The following is a 21329-nucleotide window of genomic DNA, read 5'->3' as shown; positions in this document are numbered from 1 at the left end:
GCACCTTGAAACGATCCAATCACCTCACTGACCCCCTTCCTGCAAACGCGGTAAAAGACTTTACCCCTTTGCTCCTCCCACTCTGGACTAAAATTATCAATAGCTCTCTTCAACAAGGATCCATCCCTGACGCCCTCAAAGTCGGACAAGTCACACCTCTACTAAAAAAAAACAACAGCAGACCCCTCTGATCTAAACAACTACCGCCCTATTACAAATATTCCCACCCTCGCTAAACTGTTGGAAAAATGCGTACAGCTACAACTGACTAAACACATAGAAAAGTTTGATCTCCTCAATGCTCATCAGTCAGGCTTCCGTGCAGGGCACAGTACCGAAACAGCCATGACTCACATTGTGGACGACGCCCTCCAAATCCTAGACCAAAATGATACCTGCCTCCTCATCCTTCTGGATCTCTCCTCAGCATTCGACACAGTTAAACATGAGAACTTACTCGAACTGCTAAACACAAGAATGGGCATATCAGGGACTGTTCTCAAGTGGTTCACCTCCTTTCTACACAACCGCTCACAAAGATTCAAAAGCAACAACCTGATGTCCTCTCCGGTACCTGTATCGCTAGGCGTCCCTCAAGGATCCTCCCTCTCCCCAACACTGTTCAACCTAGTTATGGAACCTCTCACTACTCTGCTACAGACATCCAATGTTCACTTTCACATGTATGCCGACGACACCCAACTCTATCTTAAAATACAATCCCCCAAGGACATCATGCTTCTGAACACCACGATCAGAAACACCCAATCCTGGCTTGCAGAGAATCACCTCAAACTCAATGCACTGAAGACTGAGTTCCTCCTGATCTCACCTCCCGCAAAAATCTCTACGGCTCAAACATGGCTTAAGCACTTAACGGCTTTAAATGTACAACCTACCGTCGTAGACTCAGCAAAATCCTTAGGCATAACACTTGACGCCAATCTCAACATGCAGCAGCACATCAGCAAGGCAACCAAAGGAGGGAACTTCCAAATCAATACCTTGAGAAAACTTAAAGCCTTCCTTCCAGCCAAAGACTTCCAAACTGCAGTACAATCTATAGTCATCCCGCACATAGAATACGGAAGCACCGCCCTCTGCGGGCTCCCCCTAACTACAACGGCACCCCTAAGAGCGTCCCTTAACGCTGCAGCGAGACTCATCACTGGCTCAAAAAAGCACTCGCATATTTCCCCTGACTTTAAATCCCTGAACTGGCTACCTTTTGAAGCCAGAATACATCTGAAAATCGCCTGCATGACTCACAAGGCTGTACACATGAACTCACCCGCCTACCTCACTCAAAAGCTGACAATCTCGGGTGGCTCTAGAACTACTAGAAGCACAAACAATCTTTTGCTGAAACCTCGAAGATACAGGAAGGAAAAAACCTATAAACGGTCCTTTTCAGGAATGGCACCCAGGATTTGGAACTCACTCCCTCCGGAAACCAGGCTCATCTCCTCCAACAAACTGTTTAAGAAAGAAGTAAAAGCGATCCTCATGGCTAAATACACATGATCTATTATCCTGTAGCTCTCATGAATCTGCTCCGTAATACCTGCCTGACCCCTTGGTCTACCTGTTCTACTTGTATCATGACTTATTTGATTGTATATGTTCCCTCTTTGTATTTTGATGTATTGTTAACGCACCTGTCTGACTTTGCACACTGTACCTACACCACCTCAACCATCCCTACTTTTGTACTACTGATGCACCTGTGTGACTTTACATCCTGCACGCATCTACCTCAACTATGCCCACCTTTATGTTATCTCCAAAACACTTGTAGCACTCTTAAACAAGTATATGCTTATTTTTGTACTTTTATATTATTGGCGCAACTGTTTGACTATGCACCTTGTACTACCTCACCTATTATCTACCTCCTGTTTTTTGACCTACCTATGTAACTATGCACCTTGTACCTAACTACCTCAACTATTACATTCTATTACTCCATCTCCCCCGTGCCCTTGTAAAGCGCTCTGATATCTGCAAAGATCTTGTTCGCGGTATATAAAACTTTCAAAATAAATAAATAAAAAATACTAAATTATCACATTTATTTTTTCTCAAACATACCTTGTATACAGAGAGAAATGGATTTTACCTGCCTGATTTTTGAATGATTTTGTCATGATACACGTGTGAGCCTGATCCTAACATGGCTTCCAAATTGCTTTTTATTGGTCACATCAGAGGGCAATCTTGGGTTCAAGCAGTCCCAATGAGCTGAACAAAAAGTAAGTAGGACATGTGTACACAAAATGTACATATTAGTATGCAGGAACTTGATCAGACCGCACCTTTATCTATACGAATACCACACCACCAATAAAGCACATCACTAAAATCCTCATCATCACCACCATTATGATACCAGCCCCAAGACCAATACCATTACTGCCACTATCCATGCTACCACCAAAATAGCACCATCAATACCAATGTCACTTATACCATTACCACCACCAAAACCATGAACCCTGACAATTACACACCATCAATACATCAGCACCAATACACCATTAATTCCACACCACAACTAACAATACTACTCTCATCACTAACTGCAACACTACCAATAGCCTCCCCACCACTACCAAACACTGGCAAAACCAATAGGTCTGGCTTTAATCTGCTATCCCATACAAACATCAATTCGGCTTCCCTATGTTTATCTAAATGCATTATCAACTTAAAACCACACCTACTAACTTGGACAATGCTTGTTATCATTACAGACGGTTTAAACGATGTATCCCGGCTTTTAAATTGTGAAAGAATACTTAAAGCTCTGGGAAGAATTTGTGTAAAGTATGAGAATGACATTAGCAACTGAATGGAGTTTGTTTTCACGTGGCATCTTTGAAAAAATACAAACGACATACCTGTACCAGACGTATTGCAGAATAAACAGAGCGGGGCCTGTAATATCAAAAACAAAGAAGAGGAAAACAATATTTTTAAAGACATATGCTTTATCTCCAAAAGTCTAAAAGTTCTGCAAGAATTCTAAAAATGAGATTGTGAGTACCCATAGCTCAACAATTTTACATCTATTCTGCAGTATAAGCACGGAATAGGACAAAGAATCAGGGTAGACCGATATAGAAAATCTAAAATAAATCAGTGCCTTGACTGCTGATACAACATTTACGTAATAAATCAAGAACATTCATTTTATTTTCTTATAACTGCTACCATGGTGGATCACTAGCAGGAAGATTATGGGTCCTTATCGCACTAGGACATTAAAAAATAGTAGATACTTAACAGTTTATCTTTTTTGTCACAAAGGACATGAAGAACAGATTGTGAATATAAATCAACAAGTATTACCTGTAATTGCTTTTGTGATGACAAATGAAACGCCATGTTCTCTTTTTCCTCTGGGCTGCAAGTAGAATAATAGAATTAATGTTCATGCAATATTCGAACATTTACATTTTTGATGGTTCTGTAAAATAAGGGAGTTCATTTCATACAAAGTGCAAGTACCACAAGTTCATAGGATAGGCCTGAGGGGCGGATTGACTAACCTTGTTAATTTTCATTCTCCTCACTCAGCTAGAATTTGTCCAGCCTTCAGTTAGTTGTGGTGTAGTATTGCGCGGAGCAGGGAAACTAGGGAAGTGGACTTCAGCAGGATTGAACGATAGACAAGCAATACAGGAAATAAACTTAGCATTAGCAAAGCAAAAAAAAAAAAAAAAAAAAAGATCGCCTGCGACATCTCCTGGTTTTCCCGATGCTCTTGCCTTGGAACAGACAGCCTGAGGATTGAAAGGTTGACAAGCTGCACTAGTGCCTTGCTGCTTACGCTTTTAAAGTTAATTTCTTTTTGAATTGCTTCACTGTCAATTCATATCGCGTGCATTCCTCACCTGGGGTTCTATTGTTCTGACGGTCTCCCCGGTCCAACACAGCTGGTTCGTGGTCTTTGTGTGGAGGGAGTGTCATTGACCAACCTAAGCAGGGTTCCTACTCACTTCCTGACTAGGCTCACTAGAGCAGCTATTGTGGCAGGGCGACGCTCTAGTGATGTATGTATGTATGTAAATGTATAGGCATTTATATAGCGCACTACTTACCCGTAGGGTCCCAAGGCGCTTCGACCGCTGCGAAACCCTTCCTGGCTTCCCTGAGAGATGGTCCCTTAATGGGTATCTCCAGGGTGAGACCAGGCATCCCCGGCGGTCTGGTGGGGCCGTTAGTGAAGATGAGGCAAGCTAATGCCCAGAGTTGCCGAGTGTGATCGCTGATCAGAGTGGGCACCGAGGCGAGAGAATTATCGAGTCCGCTGACCCTGGTCCAGAAACCTGCCGCGCCGGGAATCGAACCCTGGTCCCGGGCCGTCCTCTGCTCTCGGGTCTGCCGCCTCTTTCTTGGCGGCATGGCGCCGACGCGCAGCGGGCGCGCTGCTGGCGCGCCAAAGGATCGCCAAAGGCAAGCCCGTCTGCGCCCGTCCGCGCCAGACGGCAGCCTGGGCCAGAGATGCTGCCCGTTTTAGCATCGCTACCAGTCACATTTATAACCACTTAGAGTTGATCTCTCTTAGGCCCTCTCCATGCCACCTCCTGCCTCTCAGAGACACTAAGGTAGATTACACATGTCTTCACTGTGGGTTCTCCTTAAACATGGTTAGCCCTCATAGATGTAATTTACCCTGGTCTTTACCCAATGCCCCCCCCCCCCCCCAGGCCCCTTTGAAGGTGACACTAAAAGCCAGGCTGATCAATTGCAGGTCTCTGGTCAAACATGCATTGGATATTTGCCAGTCTATCACAGATAATAACTGAGATCTGTCATTTCTGACAGAGACGTGGCTTTGGGAGGACACTAATCCCGCTCTGTCTCTAGCCATCCTGGATGGCTATTGCATTGTGTGCGCCAACAGGCAGAATGGGAAATTGGGAGGGGGGTGGCCATTATTTATAAAACAAAAAATGGGAGATCACAGCATCTCCCTTTGAGCTGGTGGACTCTATGGAGGGGCTATCTTTCTGTATCAAGCTCTCTGCAACCACCTCCTGCTCTGGTCTTTTGCTTTATAGACCGCCGAGCTCCAGTGTCAATGAAATTGCGAGGCTTGCTGATTACATCGCGCAAGCCAGTATACGTTATGCCAATTTTACTATGTTAGGCGACCTGAATTTAAATGTGGATGATATCTCATGCCCTCACAGCTCTAATTTTATTGCCACTTTAACAGGATGTAATCTGACACAACACGTCTCCTCTCCAACTCACAAAGCAGGCCATATCCTGGACCTGATCTGCTCTAATCTGCCTGACATCACAGTACATGCACCCCTACCAATAATATTGTCAGATCATTTTCTGATCCCTTTTCAATTTAGGTTGTCCAGCCCAGAGAAAGCCACCTCTATTCCTAAAGAATTTCGAAGGAATTTGAGCAATATCACCTTGGATTCAATAACGCAACTTACAAAGGACTCTAAACCCGTCCTCCCCAACTATCTTGAGATCAGCATCTCGAACCTGAACAAGTGGGTCGGAGGTGCTTTTGAGGCCCTGGCTCCATTGAAAGTAGTAAAATCGCCTAGATCTTCTCCCTCCGCACCATGGTTTTCGGAGGAGCTTAGACAAAAAAAAGCAGATTGCAAAATACTAGAACGCAGTTGGAGGCGGACGTATTCTGCGGAAAGCAAGAAAGGTTATCGGGCAGCTCTTAAAGAATACCATAGCATGCTCACAAAAAATAAAAGATTTTTTAGCGGAGAGAATTGACAATGCTAAAAGCGCTTCCAGGGAGATTTTTAAAATTGTTAAATCCTTCACCGGTCCTTTAGCCCTCACCCACACTCACCCCCTTCACAGAGTTTATGCAACAAACTCTCTGAGTCCTTTGAGGAAAAAATCGCTGTGATTTAAGCTTCATTTCCTGAACCAGGGGAAGAATCCCAGTTTCCTGTTGATCAGGACCTAGGGAAGGTCCCCAGTTCAGCCCTCTCGGAGTTTGCAGAAGTATCAGAGGAAGCCGTTCTCCTGGAACTGCATAAATGCAATTCTGGCTCCCCGAGTGACCCCTGGCCAGCTAAATAATATAAAGCCCTGGCGGGTTCCTCAACCCGCACCTGAATCCCATCTGGAATTAATTACTCAGATCGAGAACCTATCCGATGGCCTGGAAACATGCCTTTCTCCAGCCAATTCTAAAAAAAGTTAATGCGGATCCGGAAGTCCCTGGTAACTACAGACCCATCTCTCTACTGCCCGCCACAGCGAAGGTCTTAGAGAAGCTAGCCTATCAACAACTGGCCGGCTTCATTGAGTCTTATGACCTTCTTCACGAGTCTCAATCTGGCTTTAGGCCGGCTATAGCAGGGAATCAGCATTAATTGAAATGGCGCATTCGATGTGCTGGGAGGTAGATGGAGGTTCAAAGGCGGTGTTAGTGCTGTTATACTTGTCTGCAGCAATTGACACCGTCTCACACCCTATCCTTCTGAATCGACTTAAGGCCATAGGAATTCAGGGCACAGTACTGACCTGGATAACGTCCTCTCTCTCTGACCACAAACAACAGGTCCGGACCCACCCTTTTACGTCTCCTGTTAAACCTCTTAAATGGGGCGTGCCACAGGGCTCTGCCCTGAGCCCGCTTCTTTTTAATGTTTACTTAACCCCGCTAGAGGAGATGATCTCTAAAACCGGGATCAAAATCATATCCTACGCTGACGATACCCAGCTATTGTTCACTTTTAAGGCAGTATCTGTCACCACTTTTGATCTGACATTGATGTCTTAAGAACATTGCGGCCTGGATGAACCGCAACTTCTTGAAACTTAACGCTGATAAGACCGAGATCTTATTTTTTAATCAGCCCTCCCCTCTTTCCTCTAATCTGTGGTGGCCTGAGGAACTGGGCACGGCCCCACTTCCCAAAGAATTGATCAGGAATTTGGTTGTTAGATGGGACAAACAGCTATCCCTTGGAGTGCAGGTGCAAACAATCAGAGCCACCGGTTTTGGAAAAATCAAAACCATCATAAAATGTATAAACTACCTGCCTAACCCTACACGCAAAACAATAGTCCATGCACTAATAACCTCTCATTTTGACTACGCAAATGATTATATCTGGGTCTTTCCCTTGGATTGATCCGCAGACTGCAGACAGTACAAAACGCTGCGACCCGCCTGGTCTGTGGCGCTCTGCTCAGACAACATATCACCCCCTTTTGCGACAACTACACTGGCTTCCTATCACTAAGCGAATCGAATTCAAGGCCCTGACACTAGCCTTTCGAGCTGGCAAAGGGCTAGGGCCGGTCTATCTCAGAAGGAGACTTCGCCCATATGCTCAGACCAGAACTCTACGGTCCAACACTCAATGTCGGCTGGTCACCCCCAGATTCCAAAAAGCTAGATCTGGGGGTAAATCATTTGAGGTGGGTGCCACTCAATGTTGGAATGTTGGAACAAACTTCCCCTGTACCTGCGCCTCATTCAGTCGGAACCCTGGTTTCCCAAATACCTTAAAACTTGGCTATTTAGTCGTCAGGACTAGTCTAAGCTTGGTCAGCGGCCCTGCTGTTTGTCTGTGATAGCGCTGGGACACCCCGTTGGGGTAGCTGCGCACTTAATAAATGGCTTATTATTATTATTATTATTTATTCCCGAAGAGGTCTCCCTTGTGTGCGCGTGCATGCGCAGTAGCCAGCTTGAAGTGCTTTTTCTTGAAGCCATTTCTCATAATCAGACTCCAAGCCATGATACTCGTTTTGCCATTCATCTACTGATTCAGGGTTGGCTCAGCCTTCCTTTGAAACCCTGCTGTCCCTTCCGCAGCGTTCGGTAGGGTGCCAAGTAAATCCCTGCACCGTGTGGCAGGCCCTGAGAGGGACCTCCCACACGGTGCAGGGATTTACAGTGACTCCCATTTTTGTCTGCGAGTTTGTGATGAGGCCATTTACCAACCGCCGCACAAGCTCCCATAGGGAAATGGGAGTATGCGATTGTACCATGTGCGGTTGCATCGTAACTGCGGTTTCGGACCGCCGACCCGAGAACGGTTGGTTCCGAAACCACAGGGATGTCTCGAGACTAAATAGGGTTATAAATAAAATAGCATGTATTCATTTGTAATGTGACTTTTCAATCTTTGATCCCTTTAATTATCAGTCATGGACCATTCAGGTAACCCTAGAACACAATTGCATTTCATTTATATTTGCTGTTCCAAGTATGCACAGATAAATGCTGAAAATACGTTCTAGGTGACTGCTTATTTTTGTGCCATCAGGGACATCAATATAATGAGTTGGCAACCCTTATCACAAGACTAGAAGTTTATTGCAGGATGAGCACAATATTTATTTCCTCCACCCTCAATCCCTGCACCTTGAATAATGACATAAAAGCAACAGTTTAACTTATATCTGAAACCCTATGCCAGCCCGCAAAAAAATGCGGAGTTACCACAAGTGTCTGTGATTGCACTCTGCATTCAGACAACTCACTCCTCATTCTCGCCCATAACTTTCACACTCACTCTGCACTCACAGGGATCACAATGTACTCACACTGATCACCATGCACTCACACACCCGCTCACCCTGCACTCAGTGACCACACTGCACTTATGCCACTCGCCATAAACTCACACAGTTCTCCCTCCACTTACCCTGCGGTCAAATGAGCACACCGCTCACTCTGCACTCACAGTGATGACTCTGCACTCGCAATGCTCTTGCGCTGTTCACCCTGTACCTCACCCTCCAGTCACACGAGCACCCTACTCACCCTGCTCATGACACTTCACTCACCTGTCCACCTCAATGCTCCCTCTGCAATCTCTCTCAAAGAAGCCAATCACTAACCATTCATTCATTTGTCCCACTCTGCATTTACATCCGCACCCAAATTCACATAGTCACCTCACTCACCCTGCGGTCACTCCTCTCACACTGTCGCATCGCTCACCGTGCATTCACATGGGCACTCATGTCACTCCCACAACGCAGGAGGGCTAATGTGCTTGCTACAAAGAACGTGTATCATGCAGATCACAAAACTGAGAGTGAGAAAACTATGAGTAGCGCTATAAAAAAGTGACATGTTGGTCAGAAAGGGGCTATAGATTGATGAGGTGCATTGTTGGCGAGTGGTAGTGAGGGAATTCATGGAGAAGGGGGAAATGGGAGTGGAGGCACCCAAAAACACTGTTGCACAGTGTGCAACCAGTGTTAGGACAAGCCCTGGCTACGAGTCTTTGCCCCCCTCCCCCCCGAAATTCAGGTCTAGTTGAGCCCCTGGTATATGCAATACGCACAAAGATCCATGACAAATACATTAGGGGACACTGTGTTAGAGGAATGACATTCTGATTTGATATAATACTTATCAAGAACCTAGGTGAAGACATTAGGGGCACTGTTATTAGATGCTTAAGGTTACATATAATTCATTGAAATTACCAGCGTAAGCACATTAGGTAGAACTATACCATTTTGGGTGTTGGGAAAGAACCTTAATTTCTAGAAGTGCTTCCTCCGTATTTATACCAAATTATAACAAAACAAATATTTCTTGAAAAGTGCATTACAGACAGACTTCATTATTAGGTTATCCACTACTACAAGCCCAGAAAATGTTATAATAAAAGCAAGATGTCTTGTTTTCCACGACAGTAACTCCATTTGTAATAATGATAATTATTAGTAGTAGTAAAATTATTTCCATCCTCATCATTCTTAGTTTATTACTATAGGGTAAAAGAAAGACCAGAGAAAATTACTATGGAAAAGGGACTGTACTACGGGACCGGGTATAGGAAAATGCAAAGAAATGCATATTCTACCTGAATGTGCATTTTATCAGCAATATTACAATAATGCTTTATCGTCATTTAGCAGTATAAAACCTGCCCCGCTTACAAATTCTTTATTTCAGGCAAAGTCTTGGGATGTTATCCTACAGAGCGAATAGAGGAGGACAAGGGATTGGAATACGTCAGCACCCCCTAGAGGCCAAGAGAGATTATATTAACATCAACACGTTAAAAATGATCGAGAACCAGGGAACAAATGAAGGTGTTAAAAGTGCGTTGGTGCTGTAGTTTATGGTGCTTTTTCAGAATGGTGTAGTGGACATTAGGTTACCTAAGTATCTGACATTCTTTTAAGCATGCACATGTGGAATTTGTCTTGTATACCCAGCTTCCCATTCGCAATCCCTCTGCTTTCTTTCCTCCAGAATGCATCCGAACGTTTATTCCGGGTCGAACATGCTCCAGCTCCTGCCTTACATCTGGACATAGTTGGCACCACTCCAAATGTGAGGGTCGTTTGATGCCTAACGAGAGGCTAAATTATGAGGAGCTAGGCTGGGGGTGCTCGTTTTAGGTCTGGCATTGACGCAGCAAGCTGCCAATCGACCAACTTCAACATATGTGTATCTCCAGAAAGATGTGGAACAATGTCAAAGACAAGTGGAGGCATCATTTGCATCTCCCGTTTCTTCTCCCAGAAACCACGCCCCTTCTACCTGCCCTGCAAGCTCCACCTAGGCTCATGAATTAACTGTGGTTGCAGGGAATGCGGAGTTAAACTCGTTATGCCGTCACCACTCACACACGGATGTCTTTATGGGGAAAAGTGGTGGACATAAAGGACATTTTATTTTAAGGCTTGAGCAAAACTCTGTAAAATTGTTCGGACGCTTAATGTTTGATTTCTTACTGAATTATATAACAGCAAATAGGATCTTTCTTTCATGCTCACAGGGAGAAGTTGAATCCCTCGCCTGCCAGGCACAGACTGTCATGGTCTGTTCAGTAAACAACTTATATTTCCTTAATATAAATGGTCTATAGTATTCTCAAAGGTTGTATGACCCTCCCATTCCATCAGCCAATATGTTTTACAGTTTGCGGCCATTAGGCTCTCCCTCATGGTGAGTGCCTTGTGGCATGTAACAACCACCCAATGACCCTCCTCCCCAAGGGGTGGAAGGTTTGCCGCACCTTGAATTGCCACATCACTGTGAGAGGCATTTGTAGATTTGGTACACATTTTAAAGGACTTGTTGTATTCAATATCACTGAAATGTCTGCAAACATGGAAGATAACCTGACCCGCCTGGCTCTGAAACCTAGGAGTACACGAAGAAACGCATCGAGCTCAGGCTTAACGGCTACTGTGATGCACAAAGGTGATCAGTGGAATCCTTGCACACATCGGCATTCTAGTGCATCATTTTTTTGCTCACTATGCCATGTCAGAGACTATGTTCTATTGCAAAAGGAACCGCCCTGCCTGACTTTGGCTACCTGGGCCTCATTAGGCTAAAGTATTGTGGCACACCCAACAAATGTAGGACAAGGAGACAAAAGACTCACTCTGTAACCTTTCTGAGAGTGAGCAAGGCCCATAGCCAGTGCGAGGAGGGTACACCCTTGGGCCAAGCGTTGATAGAGAGAGAGAAGAGACCCAGCAGAGGTGCTAGGTAACCTGCGTCAAAGGAAGTACACTGAGCAGCAAAGACCTGAATAGTGTAAAAGTCGATACCAAAGACAGTCAGTGTGACCAGACTGTAGACCACATGAGAAGAGAAAGGAATTTTAGTTATTTTTTGATTTTAAAAGTTTTATAAAGCGCGAACATGACCCTTACAGGTATTAGAGTGCTGTACAGAAGTAGCAAAGGCACAAATAAAACACAATTGTACAAATGGTGTAGAAAAATTCACACACTAAACCAATTAACAGACAAGAATACAGTAGATTGAAACAACAGCGTAAAATAAGAATCAAACAAGCATGAGAACAAGCTGAAGCTGTTAGTGTTCATTCAAGAATAGCCGTTTGACATGTTTCTTGAAAGATGCAGTGGAAGTGATGGAGCGAGGTGGCAAAGCAAAATTTTGTGTACCCCTCGTGAAGTCAATGTTCCATAACGTTAATATTTACTAATGATGTGTTGTGGCTTTAGTTAGGGATGTTAGGAGAGAATGAACTTGGAACTATCTGTTCTTTGCTAAACTTTTCCACTGACTCTTGAAATAAATGTCTATTTTCCGAGCTTTAAAATAAATGATCATTTTTTAAATAAAGTTTTAAAATTTTCTTGAATAAAGAATTAATAAATGCCAAAATGTCAGACATGCTAAAAGTTTGCTTTTAATAAAAATTAGATAAATGGAAAATTAAAGCTGGTCTTGTATTTTCCTACGCCTATTTTTTACTAGCTGATCCATCACCGTTATGATGGTGTGTCTGAATAAATTGACATTTGTTGAGAAACCATAGTAAATCGTTTAAAACTGCAGGTGTAAACAATATATAGTTGAAATAGGTTTAGACACTCCGCCAATGTTACAGCATTACTCCTTTGCATTTCACCAATCCCTGAAGTACAATTAAAGAGAAAAAAAGAAGTGTACATTGTTATGGACCCAACTGGTGAATGAATGTGTGATTGGACATTTCAGGGAAACAGTGATGTTGGTTTAGAAATAATTTTTGGAGTACCCCTGCAACAGAAGGATTGGATCTGATCTCGGCAGGCAGAACGTTCCTAATTCTTGGAGCCAGTCCGGTGAAAGCACAATTGTAAGATCTTTTCTTTTTGAATTTGGGGGGTTTCAAAAGTAGGGTAGACGTACTTCTTAAGTTCCGACATGAGCCTGATAATTCAAGCTTAATGGCTAAGTAAACCGGGGTGTTGTAGTGTACGGCTTTATGCGTCAATCAAGCTTTCTTGAAGCATATCCTAGCTTCGATAGACAGCCATTTAGTTGCAAAATGTTGGGGGAGATGTGGTCATGTTTTCTGGAGCCAGTGATGAGCCAGTGATGAGCCTGGCCGATGCATTTAGAGTAGCTCTGAGAGGAGCCAAGCTAGCTTTGGGCAGCCCAGCTAGGGTCACCATGCCATATTCCAGTCGAGAGATAACCAACAATAGTACAGCAGGTCTGATGTCTTCGGGGGGGGGGGGGAAGGAAAGGCTCGATTTTCTTAAGGGTGTGGAGTTGAAAGTTGGCTTCCATAGTAGTTGCACTAATGTGCGCCTGCATGTATTTGTCCATGGCGATGCAGAACGATTTAGCTGAGTCAACTACATGAGGGGTGCAATTAAGAGAAGTCAGTTGTTTAAGCCAGTCCAGGGTAGGTGCAGGGTGGTTGGGGGGGGGGGGGGGGTAATCAGATGGCATTCAGTTTTGAGAGTATTTAGGAATAGACAGGAATAATCAGGCTTTGCAGCATGTGACAGAGCGGCACACAGAAGACCTACAGAAGGCATGCTGATGCTGTGCAGTCAAGGACAATGTACAAGCAAAAGAGACAGATAGACCTGGTTGTGAAGAAAGCCTGACACGCCATTAAACACGAGTTCAAGCCCTGTACCATTGTGACAGGGGAGATGAGCAGAGAGGCCAGATTCTGCAGTCACTGTGATAAGTGAGAGGTGTAGTGAGTTTAGGCTTTGTTGTTACTGTATAATATAGAGCCAGAATCGTAAATAAAACTGTCAGTACTTGGACCTAGAAATGTTAAGAGAGTGGAAGTCTCATTTTCGAGTCTAGTTTCATGAGCTGCATTTATTCAGTATTCTTTAAAAAAAATGTTTTTATGAATGTCTCAATTGCACATATAATCAATACCATCCTTCATCACTGGTTATATATGTGTGTGTGAGCTTATTAAATATATAAGAACAGTGATCTCTAAGAGCATCCTGGCACACCAGATTCTAACCCATCCAGTGCCTGGGCGCTTACATTCATGTTTCAAATAAGCTTAGAGATCTCAATTTATTCAATATTCAGTATTACTTAAGTTTCACAAAAAAGTTTTAAACGCACAAGTTGCACCGTATTTATAGCATGCTAAAACACTGCTGGACTTGGGACTGATTGGTGTCAGACCTCAAAAGAAATCCATGATGCGAAACAGCATGTGTGGGCCTTTTGTGAAACCTAGATTTGTGGCAAGCATTATAATTAGCTATTGCGTTTGACTAAGTAGTTGCTGTCCCCCGCTTAATTTCGGATGCCCAAGAGCCAGATTTAGCTTGTGCTTAATAAATTGCTGTTTCGAGTCCCGAACACTAAATGGCATTCGCTTAATTTGCATAACATTATCCTTTGAATATATTAATTCCCTTTTTCATACACAGCCAACGTCCAAAAGTAAATATACATCCATATCCAAGCGAGAACACAAAGTAAAAGCACTATGCTAAATGTACAATTTACTTATCGTACATAAATTACCTACAGCTAAAGAAAGTAGTCATTACTTTGTGCAAAACGACAGAAAATGCTCTTAAAAAGGAGCAGGCCTATGAATATTCTAATGGGTAAAATTAAGGTCACTGCACTGATCGCATTAGGGTAAAAGTGTCCCTGGAGCATAGCGCAAAGAGTGGATTTATTTCACAGATGTTGACTTTTTCCTTAGGGCTGGATTGAAGTTAAAAAAATGTTATTCAAATTTACAACATATAGATGGACATTACCGTCTGTAATGAAAGACAAAACAAGAAACACTGGCCCACAGCCCACCCAACCTTACACCCAGTCCCACACTCAGCAATCGCAAACCAACACAGTAGCACTGTCGAGTCACAAGGTTCCCCTCAGACGAGTGGCTACATACAACATAGCTGACTAGCTGGCATCAGCTGTAGCCTCGTGACAATCCTGTAGTTGAGAGGTTTGTAATATATTCAATGGATCTTCTTAAATTCGATGGATAGGCAAGAAAGAGTATGCTCAAACGTTTTTAGAAAATCTCGCTCTGATGAGCAGCCTTAATCCCCTTTTACATCCTCAGTCCCACCAAAGTTTCTGCCACCCTACCTCGCCAGAGGGCTGACTAGCTGACCCTGATCTAGCCAAAATCACTTGCTTCACTGAAGGTAACATGCATAAGCTTCCTTACAGTGGGTACTCTACCTCAGAAGAGCTTCATAGGGAGGCTGACCTCCAGCAGGCTGCCAAGCCTGATACAGTGCCCTCCCTGATCATTTGTAGAAATTCTCTTAGAAAAGGCGCAAAGTGTGGGCAAGGCCATAGAATGTAAGTGAGCGGGTACACCCCTGCACCATCTCCATCAAGCAATACTTTGGGATCTTTCAACAGTATGAATGCACCTCAAGATGAAATACCATTTACAGAGAATATTCAGAAAAATACCCTTTCCACCTGCTTGCAAAATTAAAATATTAGTCCATCTAAATCATCCTGCCATTATTCTTGATTCAAGTAATAGTCCCAACTTCCACTACCACAATACATTGAAGGGATGCTTGCTGTCCTTCCGTGCATTGAGAATGACAGAGAGAGTAGAACGTGTGTCTGCCTTGCCTTCTCACATGCCCTAAACAGCAGATTATGTACCCTGTGTCACAACTGCAAGTAACTGAACATCTCTCCTCTTCCTCGTCAAACACAAATTTTCTTTTATCTACTCAAGGAAAATATACTCTAAGGTTATGCACCTTATCCAGGCCACTCTCTTGTCAACATAAAGTGCATTGACTATGGCCCAACACTGCCCTCTTTTCTTACCAGATGAATTCATTACAGTATACCTGAAGCTGCATCAAATGTTCCCTCTGGAAGCTGAAGCGGACCGCCTGGGCAACAGAGAATTTTGTGGCAGATAGACATTTTAAGTGGCAATAATGGCACAGACCAGTGCATCCAAATAGATAAATCTATCTTGACAAAATTTTGGAGCCACTTTGCTTTATTTCCCTCCAATCCAGAATGTGCATCAAGATAATCCCCTGATAAATAACAGATTGTGAGGGTTTACAGTGATATTGATACCTACATATTGTAATGGCAGAGTTTTTGGCTTTATTTAGCAGTGATATAGATCATTAGTCTTGCTCGCATCTAGTATAGGTATTCTTAGCCTGTGTTGGCCCTTTTAAGCCCTTTTTTCCAGATCTAGAAGAGGATAGCTGCTTAATATGCCTTTATTCTTGACTTTAACCTGTCTATTGCCTATTGGCTTTGACATATTAGACACATTGGTATGGTTATGTAGGTATTCTGACAGAGCTAAGGAGCATTTCACCCCTTTCAGGCCTACAGGCCTAAAGCTAGAGAGACTCCATCTTGATGGAAGCAGAGAGGCTTTTCAGGGCAAAAGGCAATGTTTATAGTTAAGGCTGTTTTGTGCTAGAGGAAAATCCAGTTAGGACTGCTTCTTATCCTAGAAATGTGTTTTTCTCTTGGGCCCAGACGTAACAAGCAGATGGCCACTGCGGTTGCGTGGAAGCCTGGGAGCTGGCACAGGAATTCGGTAGGAGACAGCCCTCCGGTGGAAATTTCCATGAGGGGAGAGGAATCCATATTAGTGAGCTACAGGAGAGGAGGAGTGGTCAGTTCAGTTTTGGAAGTCAGTGCAGCGTGGTGTGCAGTTCAGTGTGGTGCTCAGAACAGCTTGGAGCACAGGACTGCTGGGAGCCCAGAACAGCTTGGAGCTCCGAATAGCTTGCAGAGAGAGAGAGGATGTCTGCTGGGAGCTGCAGAATAGAGTGCAGTTCTTGAATGGAGAAAGAAGGCAGACGATTGCTGAAGATGAGGAGAGAGAAAGCAGTGCAGAGAGCATCAAAGAAGGCTGTCAGCTGGAGCAACTGAACCAGAGGCGTGGTGATGTGGTGAAGGAGGGAGAGACAGAGAGAGCCCTAATCCCACCAGAGGCAGAGAGAGAGCCCTAATCCCACCAGAGGCAGAGAGAGAAATCTTCCTTCTAATAGGTGAGGTAGTCTGAATTAGTTACATTTACACTTTATGTCCAATCTTTTCCCTTTCAGCGGAGTGTTCCTGTTATGTTTAATCTTTTCTCTTTCAAGCGGTGTGTTCTACCTATAGTTTTTGTCATATCTGTGTGAAGGTTTATATTGTACTAATAATAAATGACCCCATTAATTAGTGAATTAGTGTGCATGAGTTCTTTTATGATAAAGTTATCCTGGCTTCAAGCCAGTTGCTGTTGAGCCACTGATGGATAAGGGGGGTAGGAGCGCTTAAATCAAAGAACAACTCTATCACATAGTGTGTATATCTTTGTCCTCATACAGTAAGAATAATCTTTCCTGGTAAGTATTGCTGTTTGAACAGATGCTACCCCTGATCAGGTAAGTAATAGTGAGGGAGAGAGGAGACTTGCAACCAAGGGACTAAGTTAGTACACCATCCCATAATATTATTGTAGTAGCAGACCCTTAGTGAAGAGACTTCCCAATATATATATATATATATGTATAGGTGTTCATAGGAATGTGGTCGTCGTTGATATGCGGCGTTAATGAGAACACTGGGTGGGAGACCAGTGCCGATACCCACAGGATTGTGGCTTGAATAAGTGAGAACGCCAGGGAGGATACTGGCGCTTAGTTTCGCCAGATTGCGAACAGTTTGGAAAAGGGAGCATTGGGTTCTGCAGGCCCGTGTGTAGACACACCGGATTGTGTGTCATATCTGCCCTAGGGTAGAACGGTCTGGGTCAGGGTGGCCGCGAGACCAACTGATGTGAATAAGTGTGGTGTAGGGTATGGATATCCCTAGTAATCAGTGAGTATTCTTAGTATCCCTATAGATTTAGTGGTGTTTTTAATAATATGAGCTTGTATATTGCGAGTTCCCCATCCTCAGGTAGGTACCAGGTGCCTGGATAGAGGAGTCCTGAGGAGGGAAGGTGAGTACGTTCTGGCTGGGTTGGAGGGGCCCCTGGGGGCTGATCCCACCTACTCAGAAAATCCAGCCATTACACATATTTGCTACGTTTTTCTCTGAAGCCCACTGATATTCCCTTAATCAGGTATGATCACTGGCTGAGATAATTCCTGGTCTGTGTTCGTAAGTATCATGCTATCAGCAAACATTATCAACTTAAAAACAATTCCTCAAAATTTGATGACAATGATCTGGTTATTAGAACTAATACCAATACATAAAGGCAGGAAAGTAAGGGTAAACAGAAGAAGAAGATTAAGTTGTGTTTGGTTCCACAGCCACTTTTAAGCGAATTAGAAAAATTGCTGATGAATCAGATCTGAGCCTTAGGGATCTGATAACCCACCAGGGTCCAGTCAAGGAACCGAATCCCAAACTGCCTCACAGATGGAGTCTTCTCCAAGAAGTCCGATTCAACTTTTTTTTTCACAGGCTTTTGCTGTATTGATGGACAGAAGGACTGCGTTTTGCTTGCTCCTACTCACGACATCTATAAAGAGCAGTGCCTTCTTAACATTATCTCCAGTTTGGCTGCCTGTTTAGAAACGTACTTGATCTGGGTACATCGGTGACTGTACCACAACCTGTAGTCATGTTTCCAGTATGGAAGTCAATATTGTAGCATATGTCTTCAATAAAGATAGTGGTTCATGAGATGCGCAATCAGTTGGTGGCTTACTGATTTTGAAAATGAGGGAAATGTTGACTTCGTACTACACAAAGTAACAGTTTTGGTCTGAAGCCCCGTTTTAAAAACTTTCAATAAAATCAGGAGTTATTTGGATCAAAGTTTATTCAAAACCGGGCCAAGAAATAATCCAAGCCTGGGGTTTTGGCTAGCTTTAATCTCTAGATGGCCTTCAAAATCTCTTTCCAATATAACCTCATCATTGCAGTAAGTTGAAGGGGAGTCATCATTTGGAGGAATGATTGCTCGCCTTTGGCAACAGAAGGTTCCTTCTTGTAGAGTTCACTAAAATGTTTTGTATCTCCCAGCCTTCTCCTTTTCCCAGCATCATGCTGTCCCAGCCGTATCCTTCATATCCAAAGAGTAGTCAAGCACTCACTATGCAATAAGCGCATTTGCCTGCTTTATAGCCACCCTGAAAGAAACTTGTATCTACTTGTTCTAACCGGCGATTCATCCTTTCTATCTCAAAGACTGTAATTTAAATCTCAGAGTCACCAAGCTTTGCCCTGGTTGCTCTTGTGCTGGTTCTGTGTTTTGTCTAAGACTCCGTTCATATCTAAAGTGAGATCTCTATCTATCGATCTAGCTCTATCACTTAGTATGAGAGAATAATTGGTGTACCCTTCTGCCCGATCCCTTAGGATAGCCTAGGACCCCATACCTGGATGACTCGGTCTGTAGTTGGATCGGCAATCCAACTGTGCAGGATCAGCTTAGGCAGAGTTGCATGTCGAATACAACAGTCGTCCAGGGCTGTTATGGCTGGAGTGTCCTCTCTGACCTACTAAGAGACAGTGCCCTGTTTATATAACAAAACCACTGTGTTAGAGGTACAGCTCCAATGCAATGGTGTGTCTAGATGTTAGAAGCTGTCTCCGAGCGGGCAATGTATGTGCTAGGATATCTTATTCTATGTTTCTAGCATTGAACGAAGTGTGTTGATTATGTCGCAGAAATGGCAGTCTAAAAACAAGCAGCACGTGCAGCGTAACTTAGAGTCTTATCATGCAAGTAAAACGTGTAAAAGGTAACAGGACTATTGCGAAGACTGCTAAAAAAATGTGTAAAATGTAAAACTAAGAGGAGAACCAAAGTGGGTTCCGAGGGCTTCACCACAATCCAGGGTCTTCTCAAAGAGTGCCACCAGACAATTATAACTTGTTCACCTTGTTCAAATGTTTGGTTTGTCTTTGATTGATCCAAATATCCTCTGAGACAACAAGGAAGAGCTCTTTCATGAAGCTTTTTGATACTGTCATTTTCGTCTGCAGGGTGGCCCCTTGACATGACAGATCCTCCCGTTCTTCATTTACATGCCTGCAGCTACAGTCTTTTTTCTTGGTGCTTCTGTGTTGGACATAGTCTTTCATGATGGCTTTTTCCCTCCCTTCATGCGACCCATTCTCAGTCTACTAGGCCTACATTTTAGTACACAAGAAGCTCTCCATTGTGCTTAGTTTCTCCATCATGTCGTCCTGGATCCATTTACCGGACACCAGATCACTACAGATAGCATCAGAATGTCGCCTTGTGCCAAATGTCCGGGCAGCCACTTTATAAATTGGTGGATTTCAAAGACATTTGTGACCCTTTCGAGCGTCCACAAAGAGTGTTGCCCACAGCACAGGCTGATCTACCATCAATCTTGCACACATGGGCATATAACTATCCTCCATATAAGGCAGACACCACTGTCTATAGTTATCCTGAAGTCCCATGACTCAGATATAGCCCACAAAAGTGTCAATTTGCATTGTTTCCATCAGTAGGTTTCTGTAATTGCTCCTTGCATGTGGCGATGGACGACTGCAGGTCTCTAGTCCTCTATGCAATGTCACTGCCAAATCCAGAAGCACCATCTGATCAAGTACCATCCGCCTGCGACCCCCAGTTGATATCAAGGCCTGTTGCTGCTCTCAGGCGGAAGCTTACAAAGGAGATGGGCAGTGATCTCAAGGCCCACCATTCTATTTTATTTTTCGGAATTAATATAATAGAATAAGAATAAAGAATAGCATGGCTACCAAACGGGCCTTCCAGCGCTGGTAATAAACCTCCGCTATTGTGCAACATGCCTCAATAGTGATTAGAATAGGTATGTTTTCAGCTGTTTTCTAAAGCGGATTTCTGACCTGTCCAATCTTATGATTGCGGGAAAAGCATTCCACAGTTTGAGCCTTAGATATGCAAAGGAGTTCTCACTGCTGTATGTTACGACCCTCTGAGCGTAAAGTTCTTCTAGGCATGTAAGGGGTTAACAAGAGTTGGATGAGCTGGGGGCCTTTTTTGTTCACAGCACGATGGTCCAAAGATAGGGATTTGAACAGTATTCTCTTCTGGATTCGCAGCCAGTGCAGGGCTGCCAATGCAGGTGCTGCTGACGTGCACTTGGGGATTTTGTAGAGAGCACGTGCTGCAGTGTTTTGGATTACCTTCAAATAACTTGTCACATAATTTGGGCTACCTAGTGTTAGACTTGGCTTTTTCAGCAAGTTCACCCCCAGACTTTTTGCTTTTTGGCTTCCTGTTTTTGACCTTCTTTTTGCTGGCGTTAGGACTCTGGGCACTTTACCACTGCTAATCAGTGCTAAAGTGCATATGCTCTCCGTGTAAATTGTTGTGACGGATAGGTGTTTTCATTTTGACATATCTGATTTACTAACAAGTCCTTAGTAATGTACACAGGTGTGCTCATGGCCTGTAAATCAAATGCTACTAGTGGCCCTGCAGCACTGATTGTGCCACCCACACAAGTAGCCTTTCAAAGGGTTCTCAGACCTGCCACTTCAGTGTCTGCGTGCAGTTTTTGGCTGCTATGTCGACCTGGCAAGGGCACCCACTTGCCAGCTACTTCCCTTCCCTTTTCTTACATTTAAGTCGCCCCTAAGGTAGGCCCAAGGTAGC

At 43.8% G+C, this 21329-nt stretch overlaps 1 protein-coding gene across 1 annotated transcript in view; it reads right to left on the bottom strand.

The window, feature by feature from the left end:
• The window catches only part of LOC147707146 (NBAS subunit of NRZ tethering complex-like), a 167511-nt gene that overhangs the window by 105488 nt on the left and 40694 nt on the right, over nucleotides 1-21329 (bottom strand). The window contains exons 2-3 of the mRNA XM_086925628.1: nucleotides 3352-3406; nucleotides 2901-2937 (exon numbers count right to left, since the gene is read on the bottom strand). Coding sequence (XP_086781754.1) covers nucleotides 2901-2937; nucleotides 3352-3406 — 92 coding nt within the window. The remainder of the gene's footprint in view (nucleotides 1-2900; nucleotides 2938-3351; nucleotides 3407-21329) is intronic.

The sequence above is a fragment of the Lissotriton vulgaris genome, chromosome 6, assembly GCF_964263255.1.
Source record: "Lissotriton vulgaris chromosome 6, aLisVul1.2, whole genome shotgun sequence".
Lineage (NCBI taxonomy): Eukaryota > Metazoa > Chordata > Amphibia > Caudata > Salamandridae > Lissotriton > Lissotriton vulgaris.
Note: the sequence above shows the minus strand (reverse complement) of the source record. Positions and strands in the feature narration are given on the sequence as shown.